Raw genomic sequence first — 19,177 nt, forward strand, 5'->3', positions numbered from 1 at the left:
GTATTAATTTCTACTAGTTAGATTCAAACAAAACCAGCTCTGATGTGGCTTTTGTTTTATTTCCTTAGGACAAAAATGCATTTGTTATTACAACTATCTACCTAGTTGTCATGCTCTTCAAAGTTCTTCAGACATGGGTGTGGGAGGCTTACCTGTGCCCAAATGCTAATGTACTTATTTCTAGGCACATGGATATTGGACTCCCATGGTTTTTCATTATTGATTTGGACTTTGGAGACAACACACTTTTGATAACTATCATCCCTAGACAAGCCCTATAGTAACATAACAATTTTTAGGCCAGGCCACGTCTTCAAAAATCTTACTTTATTTTTTTATTTAATTTTTTTGGTATAATTTTTGAAAAACCTTTGAATTATTTTAAAAAATGCAACTGTATTTTTATTTTAAATAAAATAATTTTTTATAATATTTTTGAAATGTAAATAAATTTTTATAGTTAATGGTTTATTAATCGTTGTTAGTTAATATATCACTTGTTATTTTTCATATCACGTGGCGTTGAATGAAGTATGAAAATATCATGTGGCCATATTAGCATGATGCATCATCGTCCGTTTAAACATATCAGCATATTACATTAACGTCATGTGAAATAAAATGATAAGTAGTATTTTAACTAATAATAGTCAGTTAACTATTAATTAGGTATCTATTTGATTAAAAATAAAAATATAAAGATTTGATTAAATATAATAAAAAATAATTTTAAAATTTTTTTAAAATAATTCAAAATTTTATTTAGGTATTAGGTCGACCTTCAATCTAGACCTGAATTGATTAATTAAGGTTTATTTAATTGATTTTTTTTTATTTTTGTAAAAAATAAATAACAAAAAGTACAAAAAAATAAAAAATAGAGGAATTGACCAAGCTAAACCTTTATAAAAAGAAAGTGAATATGGAAAAGCCGCCTGGCTGGCTCCTTGTCCATGGTATGGAAAACATTTTTCCTGCTTGTTTTATCTTTTAACCTCTCATATTAAACAGGTTTCCCTATACCACCATTGCGGCCACTAGTCTAAACTACTTTAAAGCGTCCTGCACCAAAAAAAAACCCTACTCTTCCTTTAAAGATAAGTTCAGAATGTGCATCAGATAAAATTTTACTAAAACAAGCTGCTGCCTGCAATAAGTGCCTAACTCTAACTAGATAACTATGACTCTGTTAAGTAAGGACCCTTGCAGGCTGCAGCTTGATAAGGTTCAAGCAACTTCTCAGATGGAACTATTTTTGCAGCAATTCTCATAACACTGCAACCCAAGAAGCCAAAAAAGGGTCTATTGTCATTATGGTTTTTGTTAAATTTCAACCATGCCTTGGCTTTGAATATAGAACCACAAAGGGTTTTTGGGGTTCAGTAAGCTCTGTGAACTTTTTACAGTAATAATTTCAGTGTCCATTCTGGAGGGCCCCATGAATAATTTAGACATTTCTTACGTTACAAGCATAATTGATCTCTTAAATCTTCTCAAACCAAAGCTAAATGTGAACAATTAGTGATTATGACAAGATTTCTGCTCTGATTACTATAAATTACAGTCAGGCACCAATCATATGACACTTTAAGTCATTTCTTAAGTGTCTACTAATGACAAGTTCAGCAAATATAGAAACAAGAATTAGAGGATATTCCTGCAATCTTCAATGCTTGGTAGGTACTGCATTTTTTATTTTTTCTTCCCCTATTGCCATTTGTATTTTAGTAAAGAGGCAGCTATCTGAGTTGTCTCTTATCCAAGCTTCAAATGGATTAAGGAATTTTAAGTCCAAGCAATAACATCAGGGAGTGTACCTAGTTACTTGTTAACGTGGCTGCAGGTCTGAGAAATCTTGTAGATTCCTGTTTATATTAGTATCTTTTTTGATAAGAAAAAAATGGGTTTAATTATTGGGAAATATCACTTAATTTCTTTTTCAAGAAAAGAATAACTGAGTATCCAATTCCCATCCGAATATGCTTCAACTTGTTGGTGTTCTTACTCAAAAGGAAATTACAATCTTGATTCCATTTGCCTTGGCACAAACAGTTGGCTTGGAAAGTTGGTGATAAAATAATACAACTTAGCTTGAGAAGAATAACATTTTCCTTTTTTTCTTCTTCTTCAAATAAAAAAGAATCATATCATCAAATTCAAGCAACACACTATTTACAAAGTGTGACTCTGATCTGGCACTTGCACCACTACATAAATTCTCTACAAAAATCATGTATGATTCCTTTCAACACCTTTTGTAGTTTTTTTCCATAATCTTTTGACTTTGTGATGGTATCAGCTTTTCGATACCATTCCAACAAGTTCAATGTTTCTAACCCAGATTTTGTCATTTTTCCCAACAGAAAAATCACACACGCTTCCTTCTGTACACAACTTCACGAAGGCCTAGACAAGCTCAATCATTGGTTATTCTTCTTATCTTTCCTCCTGATTTCTCTCTCCCCTCCCCCCCTTTTTTTGTGTTTTTTTTGTTATTTAGAATCTTTCTTTTAACCCTGGAATTGAAGGTGAGGACTTAGAAGTAAACTCTGGTTGAAGAATGACTGGTTTAGAAAGTTGTATTGAGTCATATCAGATTGGCTGGCGCTGTTACTGTAACTGCAAGAACTGATAAGTTTCTTTGATGGGTGCAAGTAATCCTCATCAATGCTTGTGCATTGGCGCTTGAGTTTGTTTTCCATATTTGGAATGGAGGAGTTCAACTGGGGAAGTTTTTGCAGCAACATGCTGCTGCTGCTGCTGCTATTGGTGTAGTTATTGACCGGGGGCTGCTCAAGGTTCCCAAAGCTGAATGAAGATGATTCGTACCCAGTCGTGTTGCACTGGTTGTCTGCCAGGAAACTACTCAGCAATGAGTAGTCCATGGCATCTAACAGGTTGGAGAAGGAACAGGATTTCTGCGGCTGGAGGGTGTTGTTGCTAGGAGGACTTTTCAAGGCTGGTAGAAGGGCATCGTGAATGAACTGTTCTGTTTCCTCTTCCTCTTGATCCTGATCACTTGCTGCTGCTGTTGATGTTGAAGATAGAGCATGGGACTTCTTGTAGATCCGGCAAAGAACCCAATCATCTAGCTGAAAAAGAACATTAAAAAACAGAGAAAAGAAAACTTATGTCAGTCACAAGATTCCTGCAAGAGAATTTCAATCACTTCATTGTTTAAAATACTCTGTAAATGTTCATTCCATCCAAGAAGTAATTCAATGATGTCCAGCCTAACAAGAACAAATGATTTTTAAGAACATTAATCATAACAGTATGAATGTGTGCAAATGTAAATGTGAAGGATACATTGGAGCATAGAGTAAAAATAAATAAATGAAAAAATATGGCTCAATTGGAGTTGCACCACATTAAATGTCTTGTGAGTTATAAATCCACTATGCAAAATGCAATCATTGATTCTTTTTTCTTTAGTATAGAAAAAAAATGGGGAAAAAATCAATGTCACTATCACAATTATCACACCCAAGTTGAATTTTCAAGGTCCTACAAAATGTCATCATATTATATTTTCACTCCCCTTTCTAGTGATGTCTATAACACCCTACTAACTCAAGATGAAAGGTCTCCTTTCAGGACATAACAAATCAATATCAATGCAAATTAAATGCAACTGTTTAAAGATGAGGCTCACCCTCATGGAGGAATCTTTAGACTTCACTGGTCTATTGTTGTAGTTGGAGTTGGGGTTCTCTGCAAGGCGATATTCATGCATGATCCAGTTAGTCTTAATCCCCTTTGGAGGCCTTCCTTTGTAAAACACCAGAGCTTTCTTTACACCAATATTCTCTTGCACTCCACCCCCTCCAGCTACCATCGAAGATGTAAATATAACCTTATCTGTGCCGGTTGCTTTCCAGTACCCGGACGCAGCTGCCCTGTTTGGCCTTGCACCATTAGGGTACTTGCGGTCTCTAGGACTGAAAAAGTACCATTCTTTCTCACCAAAGGCAGCTTTAGCTGATCCAGAAACAACACAAAACATAACATTTCCACGTTAAAACAACCCTTAAACATAACCATAAAAACACCAAAAAAAAAAAGACCCTACGAAGCTATGCTCCATATGATCCCGAGGATGATAACATGGAAAAAGGGTTGTTAAAGAAAAAGCCTCACCTGGTAATTCCCAGGGATCAAACTTGTAGATATCGACATCGGCGATGATGGAAACAGGGAAGGGTGAGGAACTCAGTTTCTTCTTTAGGTAATGAAGGATGAGTTCTTCATCTGTGGGGTGGAACCTAAACCCTGGGGGCAAACTTGATTGTGGGTGCTTCATGTTTTCGCTAAACTAACTTGCACCTAACTTAAGTAAGACTTGGGGGATTAAGATTTTTGGTTCAAGCTGAACAAAGTTGTTAACTATAACAAAGAAAAGAAGAAAGAGCTTTGAAATAGGGGAAAGAAAGGGTAAGAGCTCTCCAAGTTTGGCTTTGGAAGCAAAACCAAATCAAAGAGAGAAGAAGATTGAAATTTTTGGGAGGGGAGGAAGGGAAGGCATTTTATGGATGCGGGATTTTTGTCGTTATGTGGAAATTCAAAAACAAAACCGAAGAAAAAAAAACATAAAAAAGGAGGGGATTAGGCCGAAGGAGGAAGAAATCAGTTGCATACTTTGGTTTTCAAAAGGGTCCCACCCAGAGTGCCAGCTGTAGGGGGCGAGGGGCCTTTGGAGATTATTGGTTTCTTTCAATTTGTCTTCACCTTCTCCCACGTATGGGAAAAGATGGCGGGCGGCTGAACTATGGATGAGCTTAATCTAGTGACATCATTTGTCCTTTCATGAATGCCCTTGCCACGTGTCATCCTTTCCAATGTTTTGGCCTTTTTATGTGTGACATCAAAGTATTCCATACTACACTCTTCCCTTCCCATCACTCTCCCTCCAACTAATCCGAATCCCAAATATCTCCAATTTCTGTTATTATACATTAAAATTTCATATCCCTAATTTTATTACGTCAATAAAAGATATAAATTTATTTATACGCTGATTCGATAAAATCTTAATCATCTGTCGTATTTCCATTGATCTAATACGCGTTTGCGTAATGATTTCTCATACATAGTGAAAAAAATTGTCGTTGTGGCAGTCCTAGTCATCACTGCCGTAAATATGTGGACCTCTTGACCTCTTCTTTCATTTTCTGTTTTTAAGGAATTTGCATGCCTTGTATGCTGGCTGGTGAGGACCGGAAGGGGGGCCTCCATGGGCTTCAAAGAAAGGTAAAAACAAAAAGAGGTTTGGAGATAAGGCAGTGGGGGAAAGAAAGAGAGAGACAAGGGTCGGAAGGGATAGTTGGAGATGATAGGATTGGTCAAAAATGGGGTTTATTGGCTTACAGTGTCACTTTGATGAGTGAAGTGCTGGTTTGTTACTTAGCTAATACGGGCCAGCTCTGCTCCCTAAGAGACAAAAGGCATCAAGGCGTTGTTTCTGGAGCAAGAATTTTGTTTTGTAAATTTATACTAACATAATCTTGGAAAGATGATAACCCACCCATGTGAATCAAAAGTCTTGTTTTTTCGATTAAGAAAACAATTAAAAAATTTATTTTATTCACGATAAGAGAAAATTTAAATTTAATTTTTTCTATAAAACATGTATGTCTACCATTGAATCAAACATTCAAGTACAATAAAACTCAACTTTGAAAAATTCTTGATTCGGATATCTTTTATTATCATACATGTAAATTCATGTATCAAAGGAAAAAAAGAAAACAAACTATTGGTAAAAGCAAAACAAAAGACCATTTCTTAATCACAAAACTTTCTTTTGGTTGAACTGAAAATTCAATGGTGCATGGACCATTGAATTTGAGTGTTTAATACGTTTGCAATGATTGGAAGATGAACCGGTGAATAAGAGAGTACTTTTCAATGTTTATCCACAACCATGCCTCTCCTATATTTAATAAGTATAATAAAATTAACCCAATGCAAGATTTAATTCGCTACTTATAGACTATGCCCTAAGAAGGAAACTGCATGCACCCTGGCCCAGATTCTTTGATTGAGGATTTAGGGAAATCTTTGTTTATTGAGAGATATGTAACAGGTGACATATCACACACATGAAATAAATAGGAAAAATCCCAATTTGGATTCGATTTTCTTAAAGTAAAAATTGCTTTTCCAAACTGGGATAATGAGTGAACTGAATTTCACAACCCCTTTTTAAGCATAAACATGAGAGGATTATGTATCCGAAGAGACATTCCAGCTTATTCTCTGTCAAGTTAATGGATGCATGTAGGTATGTTTAAAGAAAAAAAAATCCTTAAAAAAAATGTAAGCATTCCTTTGTAAGCTTAAATAGCAACTCAATTGAGACGTCCGGCCCTTCCACTGATTATTTTAATGATTCCCAATGCTTCATTTGTAGGATGCAATTACCAAAGAATTTGCTCCCCAAAGGCTACCGGTATCCACTAGTTTTATTTATTGTTTAAATATCTAATCTTGGACCATATCTAAAAGCTTAGCCTATCTTGTTTTTATTCTCTTTTTTCTCTTAATGCTATGTCAGCAAAATCCTAATCAAGGTTAATTAGTGATTTAAGCCTGTGGTGCGCACGCTTTTAATCAGAGTTAATTAGTGATTAATGCGTGTGGCATGCACGGGTTATCTCTCTGTGACATCAAATATTTTCAACCAATATATAGCTAAGTCTACCTTGGTTTTTCTTCTTATGTTGTCCAATCTTTCTTGCTATACAATGTGACAGCATGATCATCATATTTATATATTTATCAAAGGGAAATCCAATAAATTAAAATTGACAATGACTTAAAATGAAAAAACAAAGAAAGATTAGCCAAGTCAATCCTTGAATAATCTACCTACACACGTGTGATGCAAACGACGTACAATTTGGTGGGTGAGTTTTTGATTTAGTCACAAATTTCATAAACCAAACAAGAATCCCCCCCTAACTCAAGATTTTCAAATGTCCTTAACCAGATAAATTTAGCAGAGGTCATAGCAAGTTATGACTCCTTCAGTCCGGACAAGGCGGTCGTATACCAGTGTATTATCTAAGCACGTACGTATTTTTTAACCAGAAGATTCATCACTAAGAACACATGAAACAACGTTTACGTGGAAAACTCAATAAATTACGTGGTTTCTTGTTAATCACGTGCTCCAAAAGCCTAGGATAGTTTCCTTATGTAGGACCTAATCTCATTTCTTAATAAGGTAGCCTTATAGCATTTTGCTTGCCCGATGCAAACCAGCTGAAATTTTAATGTCAAAAGGAGGAAACAGAGCGTAATTTGTGGACTAAGGAAATAACTGCAATAAAATTTTATAGGGGGCTAAGTTTAAAAAACAAGTATATCTATTTTGTTTGATTACTAAAGAAGACCTGGGAGAAGGTTTTAATAATAGAACGGTGGTCTCTCGCTATTAATTATTCCTTAAGACTTCTTGGCAATCAAACCTAGCACGGCAGGGTTCTAAGAACATATAACAACAAAACAAAAAAAAATTTCCTATGTCTGGGGAGAAGACTTGCAGGGTTCTATGATATAATGACGCCAAAAGGTAGTTGGTCTTCAATGGAGAGGTGCCAAATTGGGACAAAAGGAGGACGAATAAGACAAACAAGAGAAAGAGAGATGGGGTATAGGAGCATATGCTAAAGAATAATAAGCATGACAAAAGGAGTTTATGATTATCCACAAATTTTTTTTTTGGAGACTCTGATATTTATCCTTCAAAGATGCTTTTGTTTGGCTAATGAGCTTTACGTTCAGTATGTTCTCATGCAAAGAATAGGATTCATGCTTTGAATCTTATGTCATATATGATGTAAAACAAAAGTACCCGGGAATTCAAGCTTTCTTGCCCTCAACTTCCTTTAGTCTCCATGTACTAGGTAACTTGTTCAGCTGAAATTCAAATACTCACATGTCAAAATGTCAATGAATATATTATATATATCGTCCCTTGATTATGTAGCCAATGGTTTTCTTCAAAGTTTCTATTTTCTCAGCTTGCAGATAGACATCAAATAAAAAGTAGGAAACTTTAAGTCAAGCCAATATGAGAAACCAAATGTGTTACCTCCTTGATTGCTGATAAATACGGTCAATAGCATCTCTTTACTTAGTTGTGAGAACCTTGACTTTTGATTTACATGTAGGGAGAGGAAAAATTTAAGACCAACCAAATGGTGGAAAAGAAGATGAGCAATCACATGGTTATCCCCTCCTTTTCAAAGTTCATCCTTAGCTTAACATAGGCCCAGGGTAGCTTTAATTCCTACCCCAGATGAACGTGCAATCTGTCATCACATCAAGTTGTTAGGGATCTTTGACTAAGAATGGGATAATCATACAAACATACAAGTTAGACTAGTCAAAGGCATGGATGGCATGTAAGTATACGCATCAGCTAGCTAAGTTCCAAGTGTGAAAAAAGTCATGAAAATGACCCCCTGTAGTTTTCCACGTGTAGTTCACCTAATCTACAGGCTAGTAGTTATCTCATGTCAAATGGAAATGCACCAGCCTTTCCCATCTGAGGCACCGCACCACATAATGAGTTAGGCCTAACTTGTAACTAAAATCTAAAGTCAAGAACTCACAGACCATCATCTACTCTCTCACAGCCATAAGTACCTCACCAGAATAAATGTTTTCGGTTTTCTATAATGTTAAATATTAAAAACATCCTATCTAGAGTTTTCTTCTTCAACTTTTCATTCTCATTTTTTCCATTTTCCTTGCAGCATGGGATGCTGCTTCATCCACACTCCTGTTCACATTCACTAGTTAAATTTATGTGCTGCTGGAATTGAGAAGACAAAGAAAACTAGAAAAAGAAAAGATTACTTACTTTGAACTGAAAGAATGTAGGGAAAACTAAGTAACTCTGCCGTTGATGAAGCTACAAAGATGTCAAAAGTAGCTTTGATGAGCATTTAATTTCACTACCAAGCTCAACAGCAGTACAAACCAAAAGCAAGTGCTTCTTGGATCAACTTGATCTCAACAGGCTGCTTGAGAGCTTAATTTCAAATCAAACTTCAACATCCATACTTTTAATCTATCCATTGTCAGACCAGATTTCAAGGAAATTCCCAATAACAGAAGAGGGACTGCCAGCTTAGACTAGGATGACACATAATGACGCATTAAACAGTATTAAGGTTGACTAATCAGTTTCATTAGCACATGCCTTGCTGGATGAAAGACCTTTCAAACTAAGGATTAAATGGCTAGAAGGTCAGTGGCTATTACAGTATAAGAATGCTTGTAGTCAAGAAACAACACATTTAGAAAATGCAAGTGGATAAATTAAGAAAATGGAGACCCTGAAGGAGCAAACACAAGTCTGAACGGGATGTGAAGAAATTGGGCTGTGAGACAATATTGAGTAAAGTCAATGGTGTGAGAATATGCATAATGACTATTGTCTCAATATGTAGAATTATACATCTGTATATACACACATAAGAAAGTACAAGTTAGTTAATAAGATTTTAACAGACCAATCTCAACCTTACTCTCCATTAAATCAACTACTTAAATGTAGAGATGCAAAGTGAGCTGGAGGACATTGGGTGCAACCACTATCATTTTTCCTTCAATGCAGTGAGTAGTTGAGGGAAGAGAAGCACAATCTGATTTATAGTAAGACACATGAAAAAGCTTGGGAAATTTCAGACTTCAAAATGACACACATGATGCTAGGTCAAAGCCAGAAGAGGAATAAAGGAATGAGAAAAACTAAAATTAGTCTTTCCTGGCAACAAGATGCAGAATAAACAGCAAAGAATGACACAGGCCAAAAATATTTAATTTCTTAAGCATAATGCAACATCTTCAGCAAAAGCATGATAGTGGTACTCAATTACAAATTTTTTAAAGTAGTTAAGCAAGAGACGAGGACACTTTATTCAAAAAAGAAACCAAGAACCACCAAGAAGTCAATCAGGTGATACAAAAATGTTGTAGTATTTTTTAAAATTTTCATCACCACTGTCCGTGCATCTCCTTTCAAGTGTCTATTCCTATGTCCTACTCCTACAATGCTGCTACCATGGACTTTTTAAAGGGTATATTTAAACACTCAGTAAAATCAAGAGACATGAGATGCAAATTGAGGTGCCAAATTAAGAGAGAGTATTACGTTAGTAAATATCACTTCCATTCAAAATTTGACACACGATCATTCTTTTAACATGTCATCTTAATTTTCACTTCTATCAAGGCTCACTAATGATTGGTAAAGTTAAGATGACATGTATCTAGCTTTTAATGGAAAAGCTATTAGCTAATATAGAATCACTGTTTCATAAGTTTCAGCCAGGTCTTGTATAAACAGCATTTGTTTTGAGAACATTTAGGTATGTTCTGGTAATGACTGCTTCTACACTTAAAAAATGAATCTTAGTGTGATTAGCACATCATGCATAAGGCAACAGGGTCCACTAAACATTAAATAGCTCATCTATTAGCAATTTCTACACATTGACAAAGGTTTCTTCATCTATTTTCCCTTTTTCTGGAATAAGCCAGAAACTTTATTTATCCAAAGATGTTGCAGAAATACTGAAGCATGTATGGTAGTTTTCTCAGTGATCCTAAGGAGTGGCTACTATGCAAACCTTTGTATCAAAAGCATTTCATGAGTTCTGGAGATTGTTTATATGATTCATAAATCCAAGTTAAAATAGCTGTGCAACCTTTCATTGTATTTCCTAGGGTTTCGAAGCAATTCTAATTAATTTCCACATTTCCAATGCTTTCTGAAATATTTTCTTTCAAGGCCAAAAAGATGACACAATGAAACAAGGTTTAGTTCACTGTATCATGGTATCTCATCAAAAATAAATTTTACGAATGCAACTCAAAATTAGTGCCAAGGATGTCTTACAGAAAGTTGTACTACTAGAAGCAGTATGATCAGCATGACAGACAGTGATGAGCTCGCAACGACGAAACTGCCAACAATCCAGAAACTTGGTATTCATGGCTAAGATATTGCAAAAGTAGAGTTATAGATATCTATCCAACAGTATCCATTTCTTCTTTTGCCAGGACCAATAGTTGTGCTAGCACTCTTGCTCAAGGCCCATAAGACTAAGTAGCCACAATTTGTATGTTAGCTTCATAAAAAATCATAGTTCAAATCAGGCCAACTACAGTTTTTAGATCCAGAAACAGTTATGATGAGCAGCAAAATAACATGCAACATCTTACCATCCACAAAAGCATATCATGTGCATTTGATGTAGACAAACAGATGCCCTTCATGGGGTAAGACCCAATTAATTTGAATCAGGGCATGTTTAGAGCCAGTTATTCATGATTCGAAAATAATAGTTCTCAACCACAATATTAGACAGTATTATCAAATAGTTGCAAGGCAATGAGGCACCCTGAATTGATGTTGGTGATGGAGAATGTCAAGCACTGAATGGTATCCAAAGGAAACTCAGTGTTGAAGCCTAAAGTCTCATACAAAAAGCACATATCGTGAAGTTTTATGGTTACATGGAAACCGATTGCTCCCAAAATGAAAAGCCCCTTTCTCTGATAACTCTTCTGGTTTCAGGTAGCCTGAGAAAATCTTTCTCCTGATCAATTTTCTTCGACTCAACTCTGACCTGTTCGTCCAACTGATTATCTAGCAATTGATTATTCTTCAGATCAGCCATTTGGCGCTCTGCAAATTGCTTACCAGAAACCCACGCCTGAAGCATCTCATCTATCTTTGGTTCTGGCAATAACTGCTTGTCCTTCATCTCTGTATAATATTTGTATGCTTCATCCAGCTTTCCATTTAAAAATAGCCCATGAATCAACACAATATATGAGCTACGGTCATGACCAACCCCGTCTTCAGTCATCTCATTCCACAGCTTGAAGACATTATCAAACTGGCACCATCGACTAAACTTTCTTATCAGCATGATATAAGTATCATTGGTTGGTTGACAGCCCATTTTTCTCATCTTCTCCAAGAGCTCAAACACTTCTTCCCCATTTCTTAGAATACGAAAGAAAGCATGGTAGGTCCGAATTGTAGGTGAGAGGTCCCTTTGCAACATCTCATCAAAGACCTGTCTAGCCTCATCTATCTTCTGGGCTTTGCATAAAGGCTTGATCAGTGAATTATAAGTAACAACATTTGGAGCAATACCCTTTTCTTCCATAGTTTTCAGAAGATTGATAGCCTCTTTTACATGCCTAGCCTTTGCAAGAGCATGGATGACTGCATTGTAAACCTTCCTATCTGGTTCAATCCCCATTCTTTTCATCTGGCTGAAGAGCTTAAGTACCTTGTGAAGATTACAGGCTTTAGAGTAGCAGGACATGACACTTGCATATGACACAACATCATGTTGAACACCTCTCTTGCTCATCTCCCTCCAAACCCTCTCTGCCTGACGTGGACTACCAATTGCATTACACCATCCGTTCAGTATAATATTAAAACTCTTAATATTAAATGGGAAGACATCCTTGTTACAAAACATCAGATGCTCAGCATCCTGCACATTTTTGTATCGACAAAGAGCAGACAACAGACTTTGAAACTCCTCAATCCCCACATCAAATTTAAACTTTTTATATGCATAAAAAGTATTTATAGCCCTCCCCACATCGTGCACAGCACAGTAACGCCTTATCATGATCAAGAGAGTCTGCGGTGTTACAAGACAAGGGCCTGCTCGCCCCCCTCTCATTTCATCAATCAATGCCCATGCAGTATCAAACTTCCTCATCTTCCCTAGAATAGAAATCATTGAATGGCATTCACGCAGCGAATGTGCATAACCCGGCTGTTTCCCAGCCCATAAAAAGAACGTAAAAGCCACTTCCCAATCATTCCGAATTCGAGAGAGAATCTCCACCACCAACTCAGAGGAAACCCTTATTCTACAGTGCTCAAGCTTTTTCTTCATTTCAACATAATTACTACCTGTTTCACGGATTATGTCCATAATTGCCTTCCCATCCTGAACAGCCTCATCGCTTAAACTTGATCCATTTACACTATTGCCATCAAAATTCTCACTATCTTCACCATCGTCATTATCATTATCACTATGTTCATCAAAAGTTTCAATCTTTGGTCCACTTGGGAAGCCAATATTTGAAGTACAAAACGAAAATAACTGAAACGGGAAGCAAAAATTCATGGGGTAGATATTAGCTACTGTTCTTCCTGTTCCTACTGTTTCAAAGATGGGATTTCGATACTGGGTAGGTTTTAAATGAATTGGTCTTAAATGGGTTTTTGCAAAAACTGAAAAAACATAAACTTTCGATCTTGTAAACCTGATTCCCCACATATGTCAATTGTATAGAAAGTGTTTGAGAGAATGACTGACTAAAGAGAAAACTGCCGAGTAAGCGATTATAAGAGGAGAGCAATAGTTTTATACTTACTGTTTCGATCATTTAACTTCGAGAGTGGAATAAAGCTCTCTTGCTTTGAATCAAGCTTTCTTTGCTTTTCTAAGCCCGCCACATTCGTTTTTCTTCTCTCTGTGCTTTATATAGTCTCAGGACACAGGAGGGAGATAATTTTCCCAATTCCCAAACAGCCCCGTGCTTCTTATGTCCCGCACGTGGCTTGAATCAATTAAACAAGTGTTTTTTTTATTTGGAGAAGACAATTAATCAAGCTTTATTTATTATTAAGTAGTGTCTATCCTCCCATTTAATTAGTAATATATTTCCTACTCTTTTCTGAATAAGTTTTTTTATATGCAAAAAAATATATTTTTTCAAAAAGAGTAGTGAACTCCAGCTTAAATGAGGAGAAAGACAAAGGGGGCTCAAACAAAATACGGATAGCTGAAAATTTAGAGAAAATTGCTTTTTACTAGCAAAAAATTAAAAACATTAAGGACACGAACACATTGGTAATATCGTATCATAATCTGTTTGTTCCAAAAGGGCAAACTAAATGAACTAATTCAATTAAATCTCTCACAAAAATTATATAAAAAAATGGGGACACCTGGTAATAATAATGTAATTACAAATGAAGATAAAATGAGACTCTAGTCTTCGATTATTCCCACCAAAATCTGATTTCCGGTACCACATGCTGATGCTTACTTGCTCGTTATTGACTGTGGATTTAATTAAGAAACGCCGATGCTTAAGAACCACGAGCCACGTAAAATTTTCCGGTGAGTGATCAAAGCCGCATGACTTGGTTACTTCATGATGATACGGCTTCAATGGCACTGCCCAGTGGCCAAGCAGCTTCCACAAGGGAATTTTGGTATTTCACTTGCTTTACCAATGTAATATCTTGGTAGGGATCAAGGCCTGTCCAGGAAGAAGACAATGGGGGTGGATTCAGAATCCTATTACGCCTCTTGAATACGATCTGAAGCTATGAAGTTACATAACCAAATTAACCATAAAAGTTTAGGCTTACCAAATCCATCGACGAGCAGGGTATACTGGTAAACTAGATCCATGCATACATATGCCAGGTTACTCTCCTCCACATGTTCATATGTTGCTTTAGCATTCGCATACTTAGTTTCGCAAGCACGCTTAGCAGCATCTGCAAAATATTGAGGCTGAACTTTTGCAACTGGATCAGTGGCTTTAATAAAACCGGCCTGCATGAATAAACAATATAGTTAGCATGGCTAATCAGTTTCTTCTGTAGTTTATTTCATGCAACACAATTCTGGGTGAGAAATACCTCGGCAGCCCTGTCAAAGAAAAACGAAGCAACAAACAGATTCTTCTGTCCATCTCCACCTCCACCATTCCATACACCACCAAATGTGCACTTCATATGTGTACATGTTTCATTTATTTTAAGAGCCTTGAGAGTCACCCTCCTGCATTCTTCCATGCTTGTGCCTGATGAAGAAGCTGACGCTTTAAATTCTTCTCCTCCATATTTGTAAGTACCTTAAAAAGATAAAATGTGGAATATGTAAGTACTTAAATGGCGAATTCTGCCAACCAAAGACAGAACAAAGGATGTTGTAACTACTCAAATAATTCCATTATTCAAGAATTCAAAGATTATGAATTAGAGAATTAAACTACAATTTTCAGTGGGAGGCTGATTGCCTGTACTGCCAAAGATCACATTTTCAGTGATCAGAGCATTAAAAAACCTTAGCTACTGAATCTGTCAAGCAAATTGTCATATGCTGCGCAAATTATCAAAAGAAAATCAACTTTGAAGAGTTAAAAGTTGCTATCAAACAAATCCAAACATACCATCAAAACCCTCTAAGATGCAAGGGTTGCCAGAATCTTCAGAGACCTTCAAAATTTCAGCTCTAGCTGCCAGTAAGCCATAGCGCAAATAACTGCACGCAAAAGAAAGTATATTAACTAAAACGTATGATTATAAATATAGATGGATTTTCATGAGACCACAGAGTTATAACATATGACTGAATATAGACACTTCTGACAAAATTGACTTCTGAAGGAATCACAAGCCATAAAATTTCTCTTTTTGGTCCATTTCTAATATCTAATAGAATCATAAAATCAATTTGTCAAAATCAAAGAGGGAAACCTGTGAACATAGAGGTGATATTTTGATCCCATCAGATTCATTTCATTTACAAAATTGTCCTCTCCAGCTGGTACACTTGGAGCCTTTGCAGCAGCATTCTCGGAGATGGCATATGCCATTTGAACAGATCCACCACCAAGATCGACTATGCCAACTGTGTCTGCATATGTCCTTCCCAAATTTCCTAATAGGTAGTTTATTGTCACCTGCAAAACAAGATGGCATTTAAGAAAGATCCAAATTAGGTCCACTAGACCAATCAGTAGGAAAACTTGGAATGGGTCCTGGTGTTTGACAGTATCTTTTACTCCCTATAAATGCAGCCAAGTTAACTTCACTGCAAAATGTAAATACTTGCTTCTGTGGCAAAATATGTCTATCTATATGACCCTAGCTTTAGAATATTTCCCTTCATTACCCCAGAGAAGACCCAAAGATTTCCCATTTCAATTGACCATCAACCTGAAATCATCTTGAGTAAGACTGATCAAGCTGACTGGCTACAGCATGTAAAGAGTGTCCTCAAGGTACAGAATCTTAAGAAAAATGTAAAATTTGAAGACAATCTACCACAACGAAAGGACCCTGATGAAGAATGCATTAAAATGCGTTCCGCTGTAGGCTTGACATAGTTCCCCTATAACCAAGCTTGAAAAGGAAGATCACTTTAGGCCCAAAATAAAAGCATAGTATAAAAGTACATGAAATTCAGTTTAACATACCCACTCATAAGCACCTTCTTGAGAGCCATCCAGAATTCTGACCCCATTTGCCTCATATTTGAGGGTGCTTCTATCTTTCAGAAGTTCACTAACCTAAATAAGTTCATTAAAAAAACCGTTAGCATGAGAAAATGGCAAAATAGAGCCTGTGAACAAAACCAACATGCTTTCGAAAATAGAATTACCGCATGCAAAATTCTATCAGATGCATCACCTTCTAATGCCCTCAGACCAGCAGTTGCCTACAAAACATTCAAAGTCCAATTCTTCAGAAATTTAAGAGACTCAAAATTCACAAACAAGTATGCCCAATGCATCTAGATATACATACCCCAACTCTCACAGGAGTCTTTGATCGCAAATCTAGCGGCACAACACTTTCTGCCTTGTCAAGAAGAGTACGTAATGAATTTGCTGCAGCCTGTGGGTCTTTAGCATAGAAGCTCAAACCTGGTTTGATCTACAACAAAACAAACCACATAAAACCAATTAATACATGGAATACAATCACATCAAATTCAAGTAAAAATTTCTTCCACAGTATGCAAATAAAATGGCACCTTGAAAAAATACCAGCCAATTGATGGTAGAACCTTCTCTTTTTGTTCAAATTCAAGTAAACTTCTCTTTTAGAGCATTCAAAGTAAAATCTTACTTTAAAATAGTTCAACCAAACCATGCCACAAATATCAAATAAAGGCCACTAATATAGCTTTTCGTTTTAATAAGATGGAAAAAAAAGACAAAGATTTACAAAATTACCACTTAAACTATCATTTTAAATCATAATTCTCACACAAAGTCCAGATTTGAAACTACAAGTATATCCTCAAATTCAAATTCCTACCAATCTAAATTTTACCTCTAAAAATCAACAAAAATCAGGGAAAAAATAAAAGAAAATATCTAATAAACGCCACTGACATAATATAAAAATTGGGAAAAAAATTATACTGCTATATATATATATATCGCTTCTAAAAAATCAACAAAAAGTTATTAAGAACATAAAAAAATTACCTGTTTTAAAAGCTCTAATTCGTAGCAAATCTATCTAAATATACTATTAAATTACCAATCAAATAATCGATTTGAAAGCTACATTCCAAGCAAATATAAATTTCGCCTCTGAAAGAATTACTAAAAAATTGTAAAAAAGAATTTACCTGTTCAAAAAGCTCTAATTCAGAGCCAATTGGAACAAGATCCAAATTCTGATCAAAACAAAAAACATGAACTCGACTCCCGGAACTCCCCGCATCGAAAATCACAGCATAATTCCTATTCCCTCTCGAATTTGCCCCTACTTTCCTAATATTTAACTCGACCCCCTGCACCACGGCCTCATTGGACGCCGATTTCCCCGGCATCACGTACAATACGAACGTTATGAGCACGATAGGGATGGAGATCACCAGTAAAACGCCTCGGTACTTGTGGATCTTGTCAGAGATGGACTCGTGCCTCGCCATTGACCGCTTCATCATCTTTTCAATGTGATCGGTGGTGCCGTTTCCGGTGGGGGATTGTGCGCCTCCGGTTGGACCAGACTCGAGAAGCTCGGCTGAGGATGGCGTTCGGTACCGGATCTGGCCGTTGCCGGTGGTAGTCGGTAATGGCTCCAGATCTTCCAGGTTTTTTAATTTCGAAATTTTCGAATTTATAGGAAACGTAACCTTAATGAAAAAAAAAAAAAAAGAGAAACTAAATGGTGAAATTAAGTGATATTGAAAGGATTGGGAGAGGAAGGGAAATGTTGATCATGCGATAAAGAGAAAGGGAGTGAAAAAGAAAAGAAGAGAAAGAGAGAAACGCAGTGGAATAAGTGCTGTACATATAAAAAGAATGTGGAGGGATTTTGGGAGAAAAGGATGGGTTCTTAGATTAGGGAGGGAGAAATTCATTTTTTTTTCTTTTTTTTTCTCTCCATNTTCTTTTTTTTCTCTCATTTCTTTTTATACTGTACGTAAAGTGGAGCATTTATAATTCCTTGAAGTTCTAATTTTTAACGTATTTTTTTTCTTTTTTCAGGAAAAAAGGGAAACTGGAAAATTGAAAGTTTTCTCTTTTTTTTTTCTTTTTTTTTTTGGGTGAGAAACGATTAGTCGATTAGTATTGTTTTTTCCTACAAAAAAAATTTGTCTTTTCGGAGGATATAAAATAGAATTTGGTGATAATTACCAAGCAAGGGCTTGTTTTGTTTACATAAACATCATTAAAATATTTTATAAAATTATAATATAGTTAGAATTAAATTTATTATGTTCAATTAAGATTTTATATTTTATATTTTAAAATAAATCAACGATATTAGTTAAAATTAACATGTGATGGTGAATATGATATTTATTTAATAAATACAGTTTATTATTTTTCCTTTCAAAAGTTGGAAACAAAACAGAGTCTGACTTTATACATATTCTTCTCTTGTAGATATGGCTTTATGTTATCAAATTATTTACTGGAATTCGTTTTTTGCTTTGGTCTTGACTCTTGACAATGTCTGCTGAATCCAATATTGAAGTCAACAAAACCTAAGTGATGGGAACATTCATTTCTCTTAAGCATTCAAACAGAACACAGTAATTCAGAAGAGATCAAACTTTTACCACTTCAAACTTGCCATACTACTACTTGTGTAAGAGAATTCTCCACTGAATTCATGCATGCAAAACTGGTAAATTTTGTGTAAGCTGAGCCCCGTTTTCTTGCATCCTGCATTGCTAGGCCAGCAAATGACAAACACGAGTAACCATCTGGTTCAAGCATGTTCAAGTCTTTTCGCAATCTTCGCGATATCAGATATGTGTCTGACATGAGTATATCGATAAAATTAAAGAGTCGAGGCAGTACATCAGTAAGATACGCACGGCATTTGAAGCAAACCAAACAAGAG

The 19,177-nt window shown here is 35.9% G+C and overlaps 3 protein-coding genes and 1 long non-coding RNA gene across 5 annotated transcripts; all 4 read right to left on the bottom strand.

The window, feature by feature from the left end:
- On the bottom strand, positions 1,979-4,511 carry LOC18599957 (NAC transcription factor 29). Its single transcript, XM_007030168.2, has 3 exons — positions 4,141-4,511; positions 3,656-3,981; positions 1,979-3,092 (listed from the first exon to the last, which is right to left on the bottom strand). The coding sequence occupies exons 1-3, from the start codon at positions 4,301-4,303 to the stop codon at positions 2,511-2,513; spliced, it is 1,071 nt and encodes a 356-aa protein (XP_007030230.1). The 5' UTR covers positions 4,304-4,511; the 3' UTR covers positions 1,979-2,510.
- On the bottom strand, positions 7,563-10,935 carry LOC108661852. Of its 2 annotated transcripts, XR_001927734.1 has the most exons (4): positions 10,916-10,935; positions 8,873-8,923; positions 8,099-8,318; positions 7,563-7,923 (listed from the first exon to the last, which is right to left on the bottom strand). It is a non-coding gene; the product is annotated as an uncharacterized LOC108661852 (long non-coding RNA). The 2 variants fall into 2 exon arrangements; XR_001927733.1 differs by lacking the exon at positions 10,916-10,935 and having other exon boundaries at positions 8,873-9,735.
- Positions 11,244-13,586, bottom strand: LOC18599958 (pentatricopeptide repeat-containing protein At5g15010, mitochondrial). The gene is made up of 2 exons (XM_018120539.1): positions 13,438-13,586; positions 11,244-13,163 (listed from the first exon to the last, which is right to left on the bottom strand). The coding sequence occupies exons 1-2, from the start codon at positions 13,447-13,449 to the stop codon at positions 11,532-11,534; spliced, it is 1,644 nt and encodes a 547-aa protein (XP_017976028.1). The 5' UTR covers positions 13,450-13,586; the 3' UTR covers positions 11,244-11,531.
- LOC18599959 (apyrase 2) lies at positions 13,854-18,197 on the bottom strand. The gene is made up of 9 exons (XM_018122190.1): positions 17,448-18,197; positions 16,613-16,741; positions 16,467-16,523; positions 16,282-16,374; positions 15,560-15,765; positions 15,253-15,344; positions 14,720-14,934; positions 14,444-14,633; positions 13,854-14,331 (listed from the first exon to the last, which is right to left on the bottom strand). The coding sequence occupies exons 1-9, from the start codon at positions 17,766-17,768 to the stop codon at positions 14,222-14,224; spliced, it is 1,413 nt and encodes a 470-aa protein (XP_017977679.1). The 5' UTR covers positions 17,769-18,197; the 3' UTR covers positions 13,854-14,221.

The sequence above is a fragment of the Theobroma cacao genome, chromosome 5 (genome assembly GCF_000208745.1).
Source record: "Theobroma cacao cultivar B97-61/B2 chromosome 5, Criollo_cocoa_genome_V2, whole genome shotgun sequence".
Lineage (NCBI taxonomy): Eukaryota > Viridiplantae > Streptophyta > Magnoliopsida > Malvales > Malvaceae > Theobroma > Theobroma cacao.

What these genes read in the sequence shown, in the direction of transcription:
- LOC18599957 (XM_007030168.2), bottom strand. Translation starts at nt 4,303, where the DNA reads ATGAAGCACCCACAATCAAGTTTGCCCCCAGGGTTTAGGTTCCACCCC. An exon ending in TGATCCCTGGGAATTACCAG is followed by an intron (nt 3,982 to 4,140) that starts GTGAGGCTTTTT and finishes TTTCTGGATCAG; the next exon opens with CTAAAGCTGCCTTTGGTGAG. An exon ending in CTAAAGATTCCTCCATGAGG is followed by an intron (nt 3,093 to 3,655) that starts GTGAGCCTCATC and finishes GTTCTTTTTCAG; the next exon opens with CTAGATGATTGGGTTCTTTG.
- LOC18599959 (XM_018122190.1), bottom strand. Translation starts at nt 17,768, where the DNA reads ATGATGAAGCGGTCAATGGCGAGGCACGAGTCCATCTCTGACAAGATC. An exon ending in TATCACCTCTATGTTCACAG is followed by an intron (nt 15,345 to 15,559) that starts GTTTCCCTCTTT and finishes TTTTGCGTGCAG; the next exon opens with TTATTTGCGCTATGGCTTAC. An exon ending in CATCTTAGAGGGTTTTGATG is followed by an intron (nt 14,935 to 15,252) that starts GTATGTTTGGAT and finishes TATCTTTTTAAG; the next exon opens with GTACTTACAAATATGGAGGA.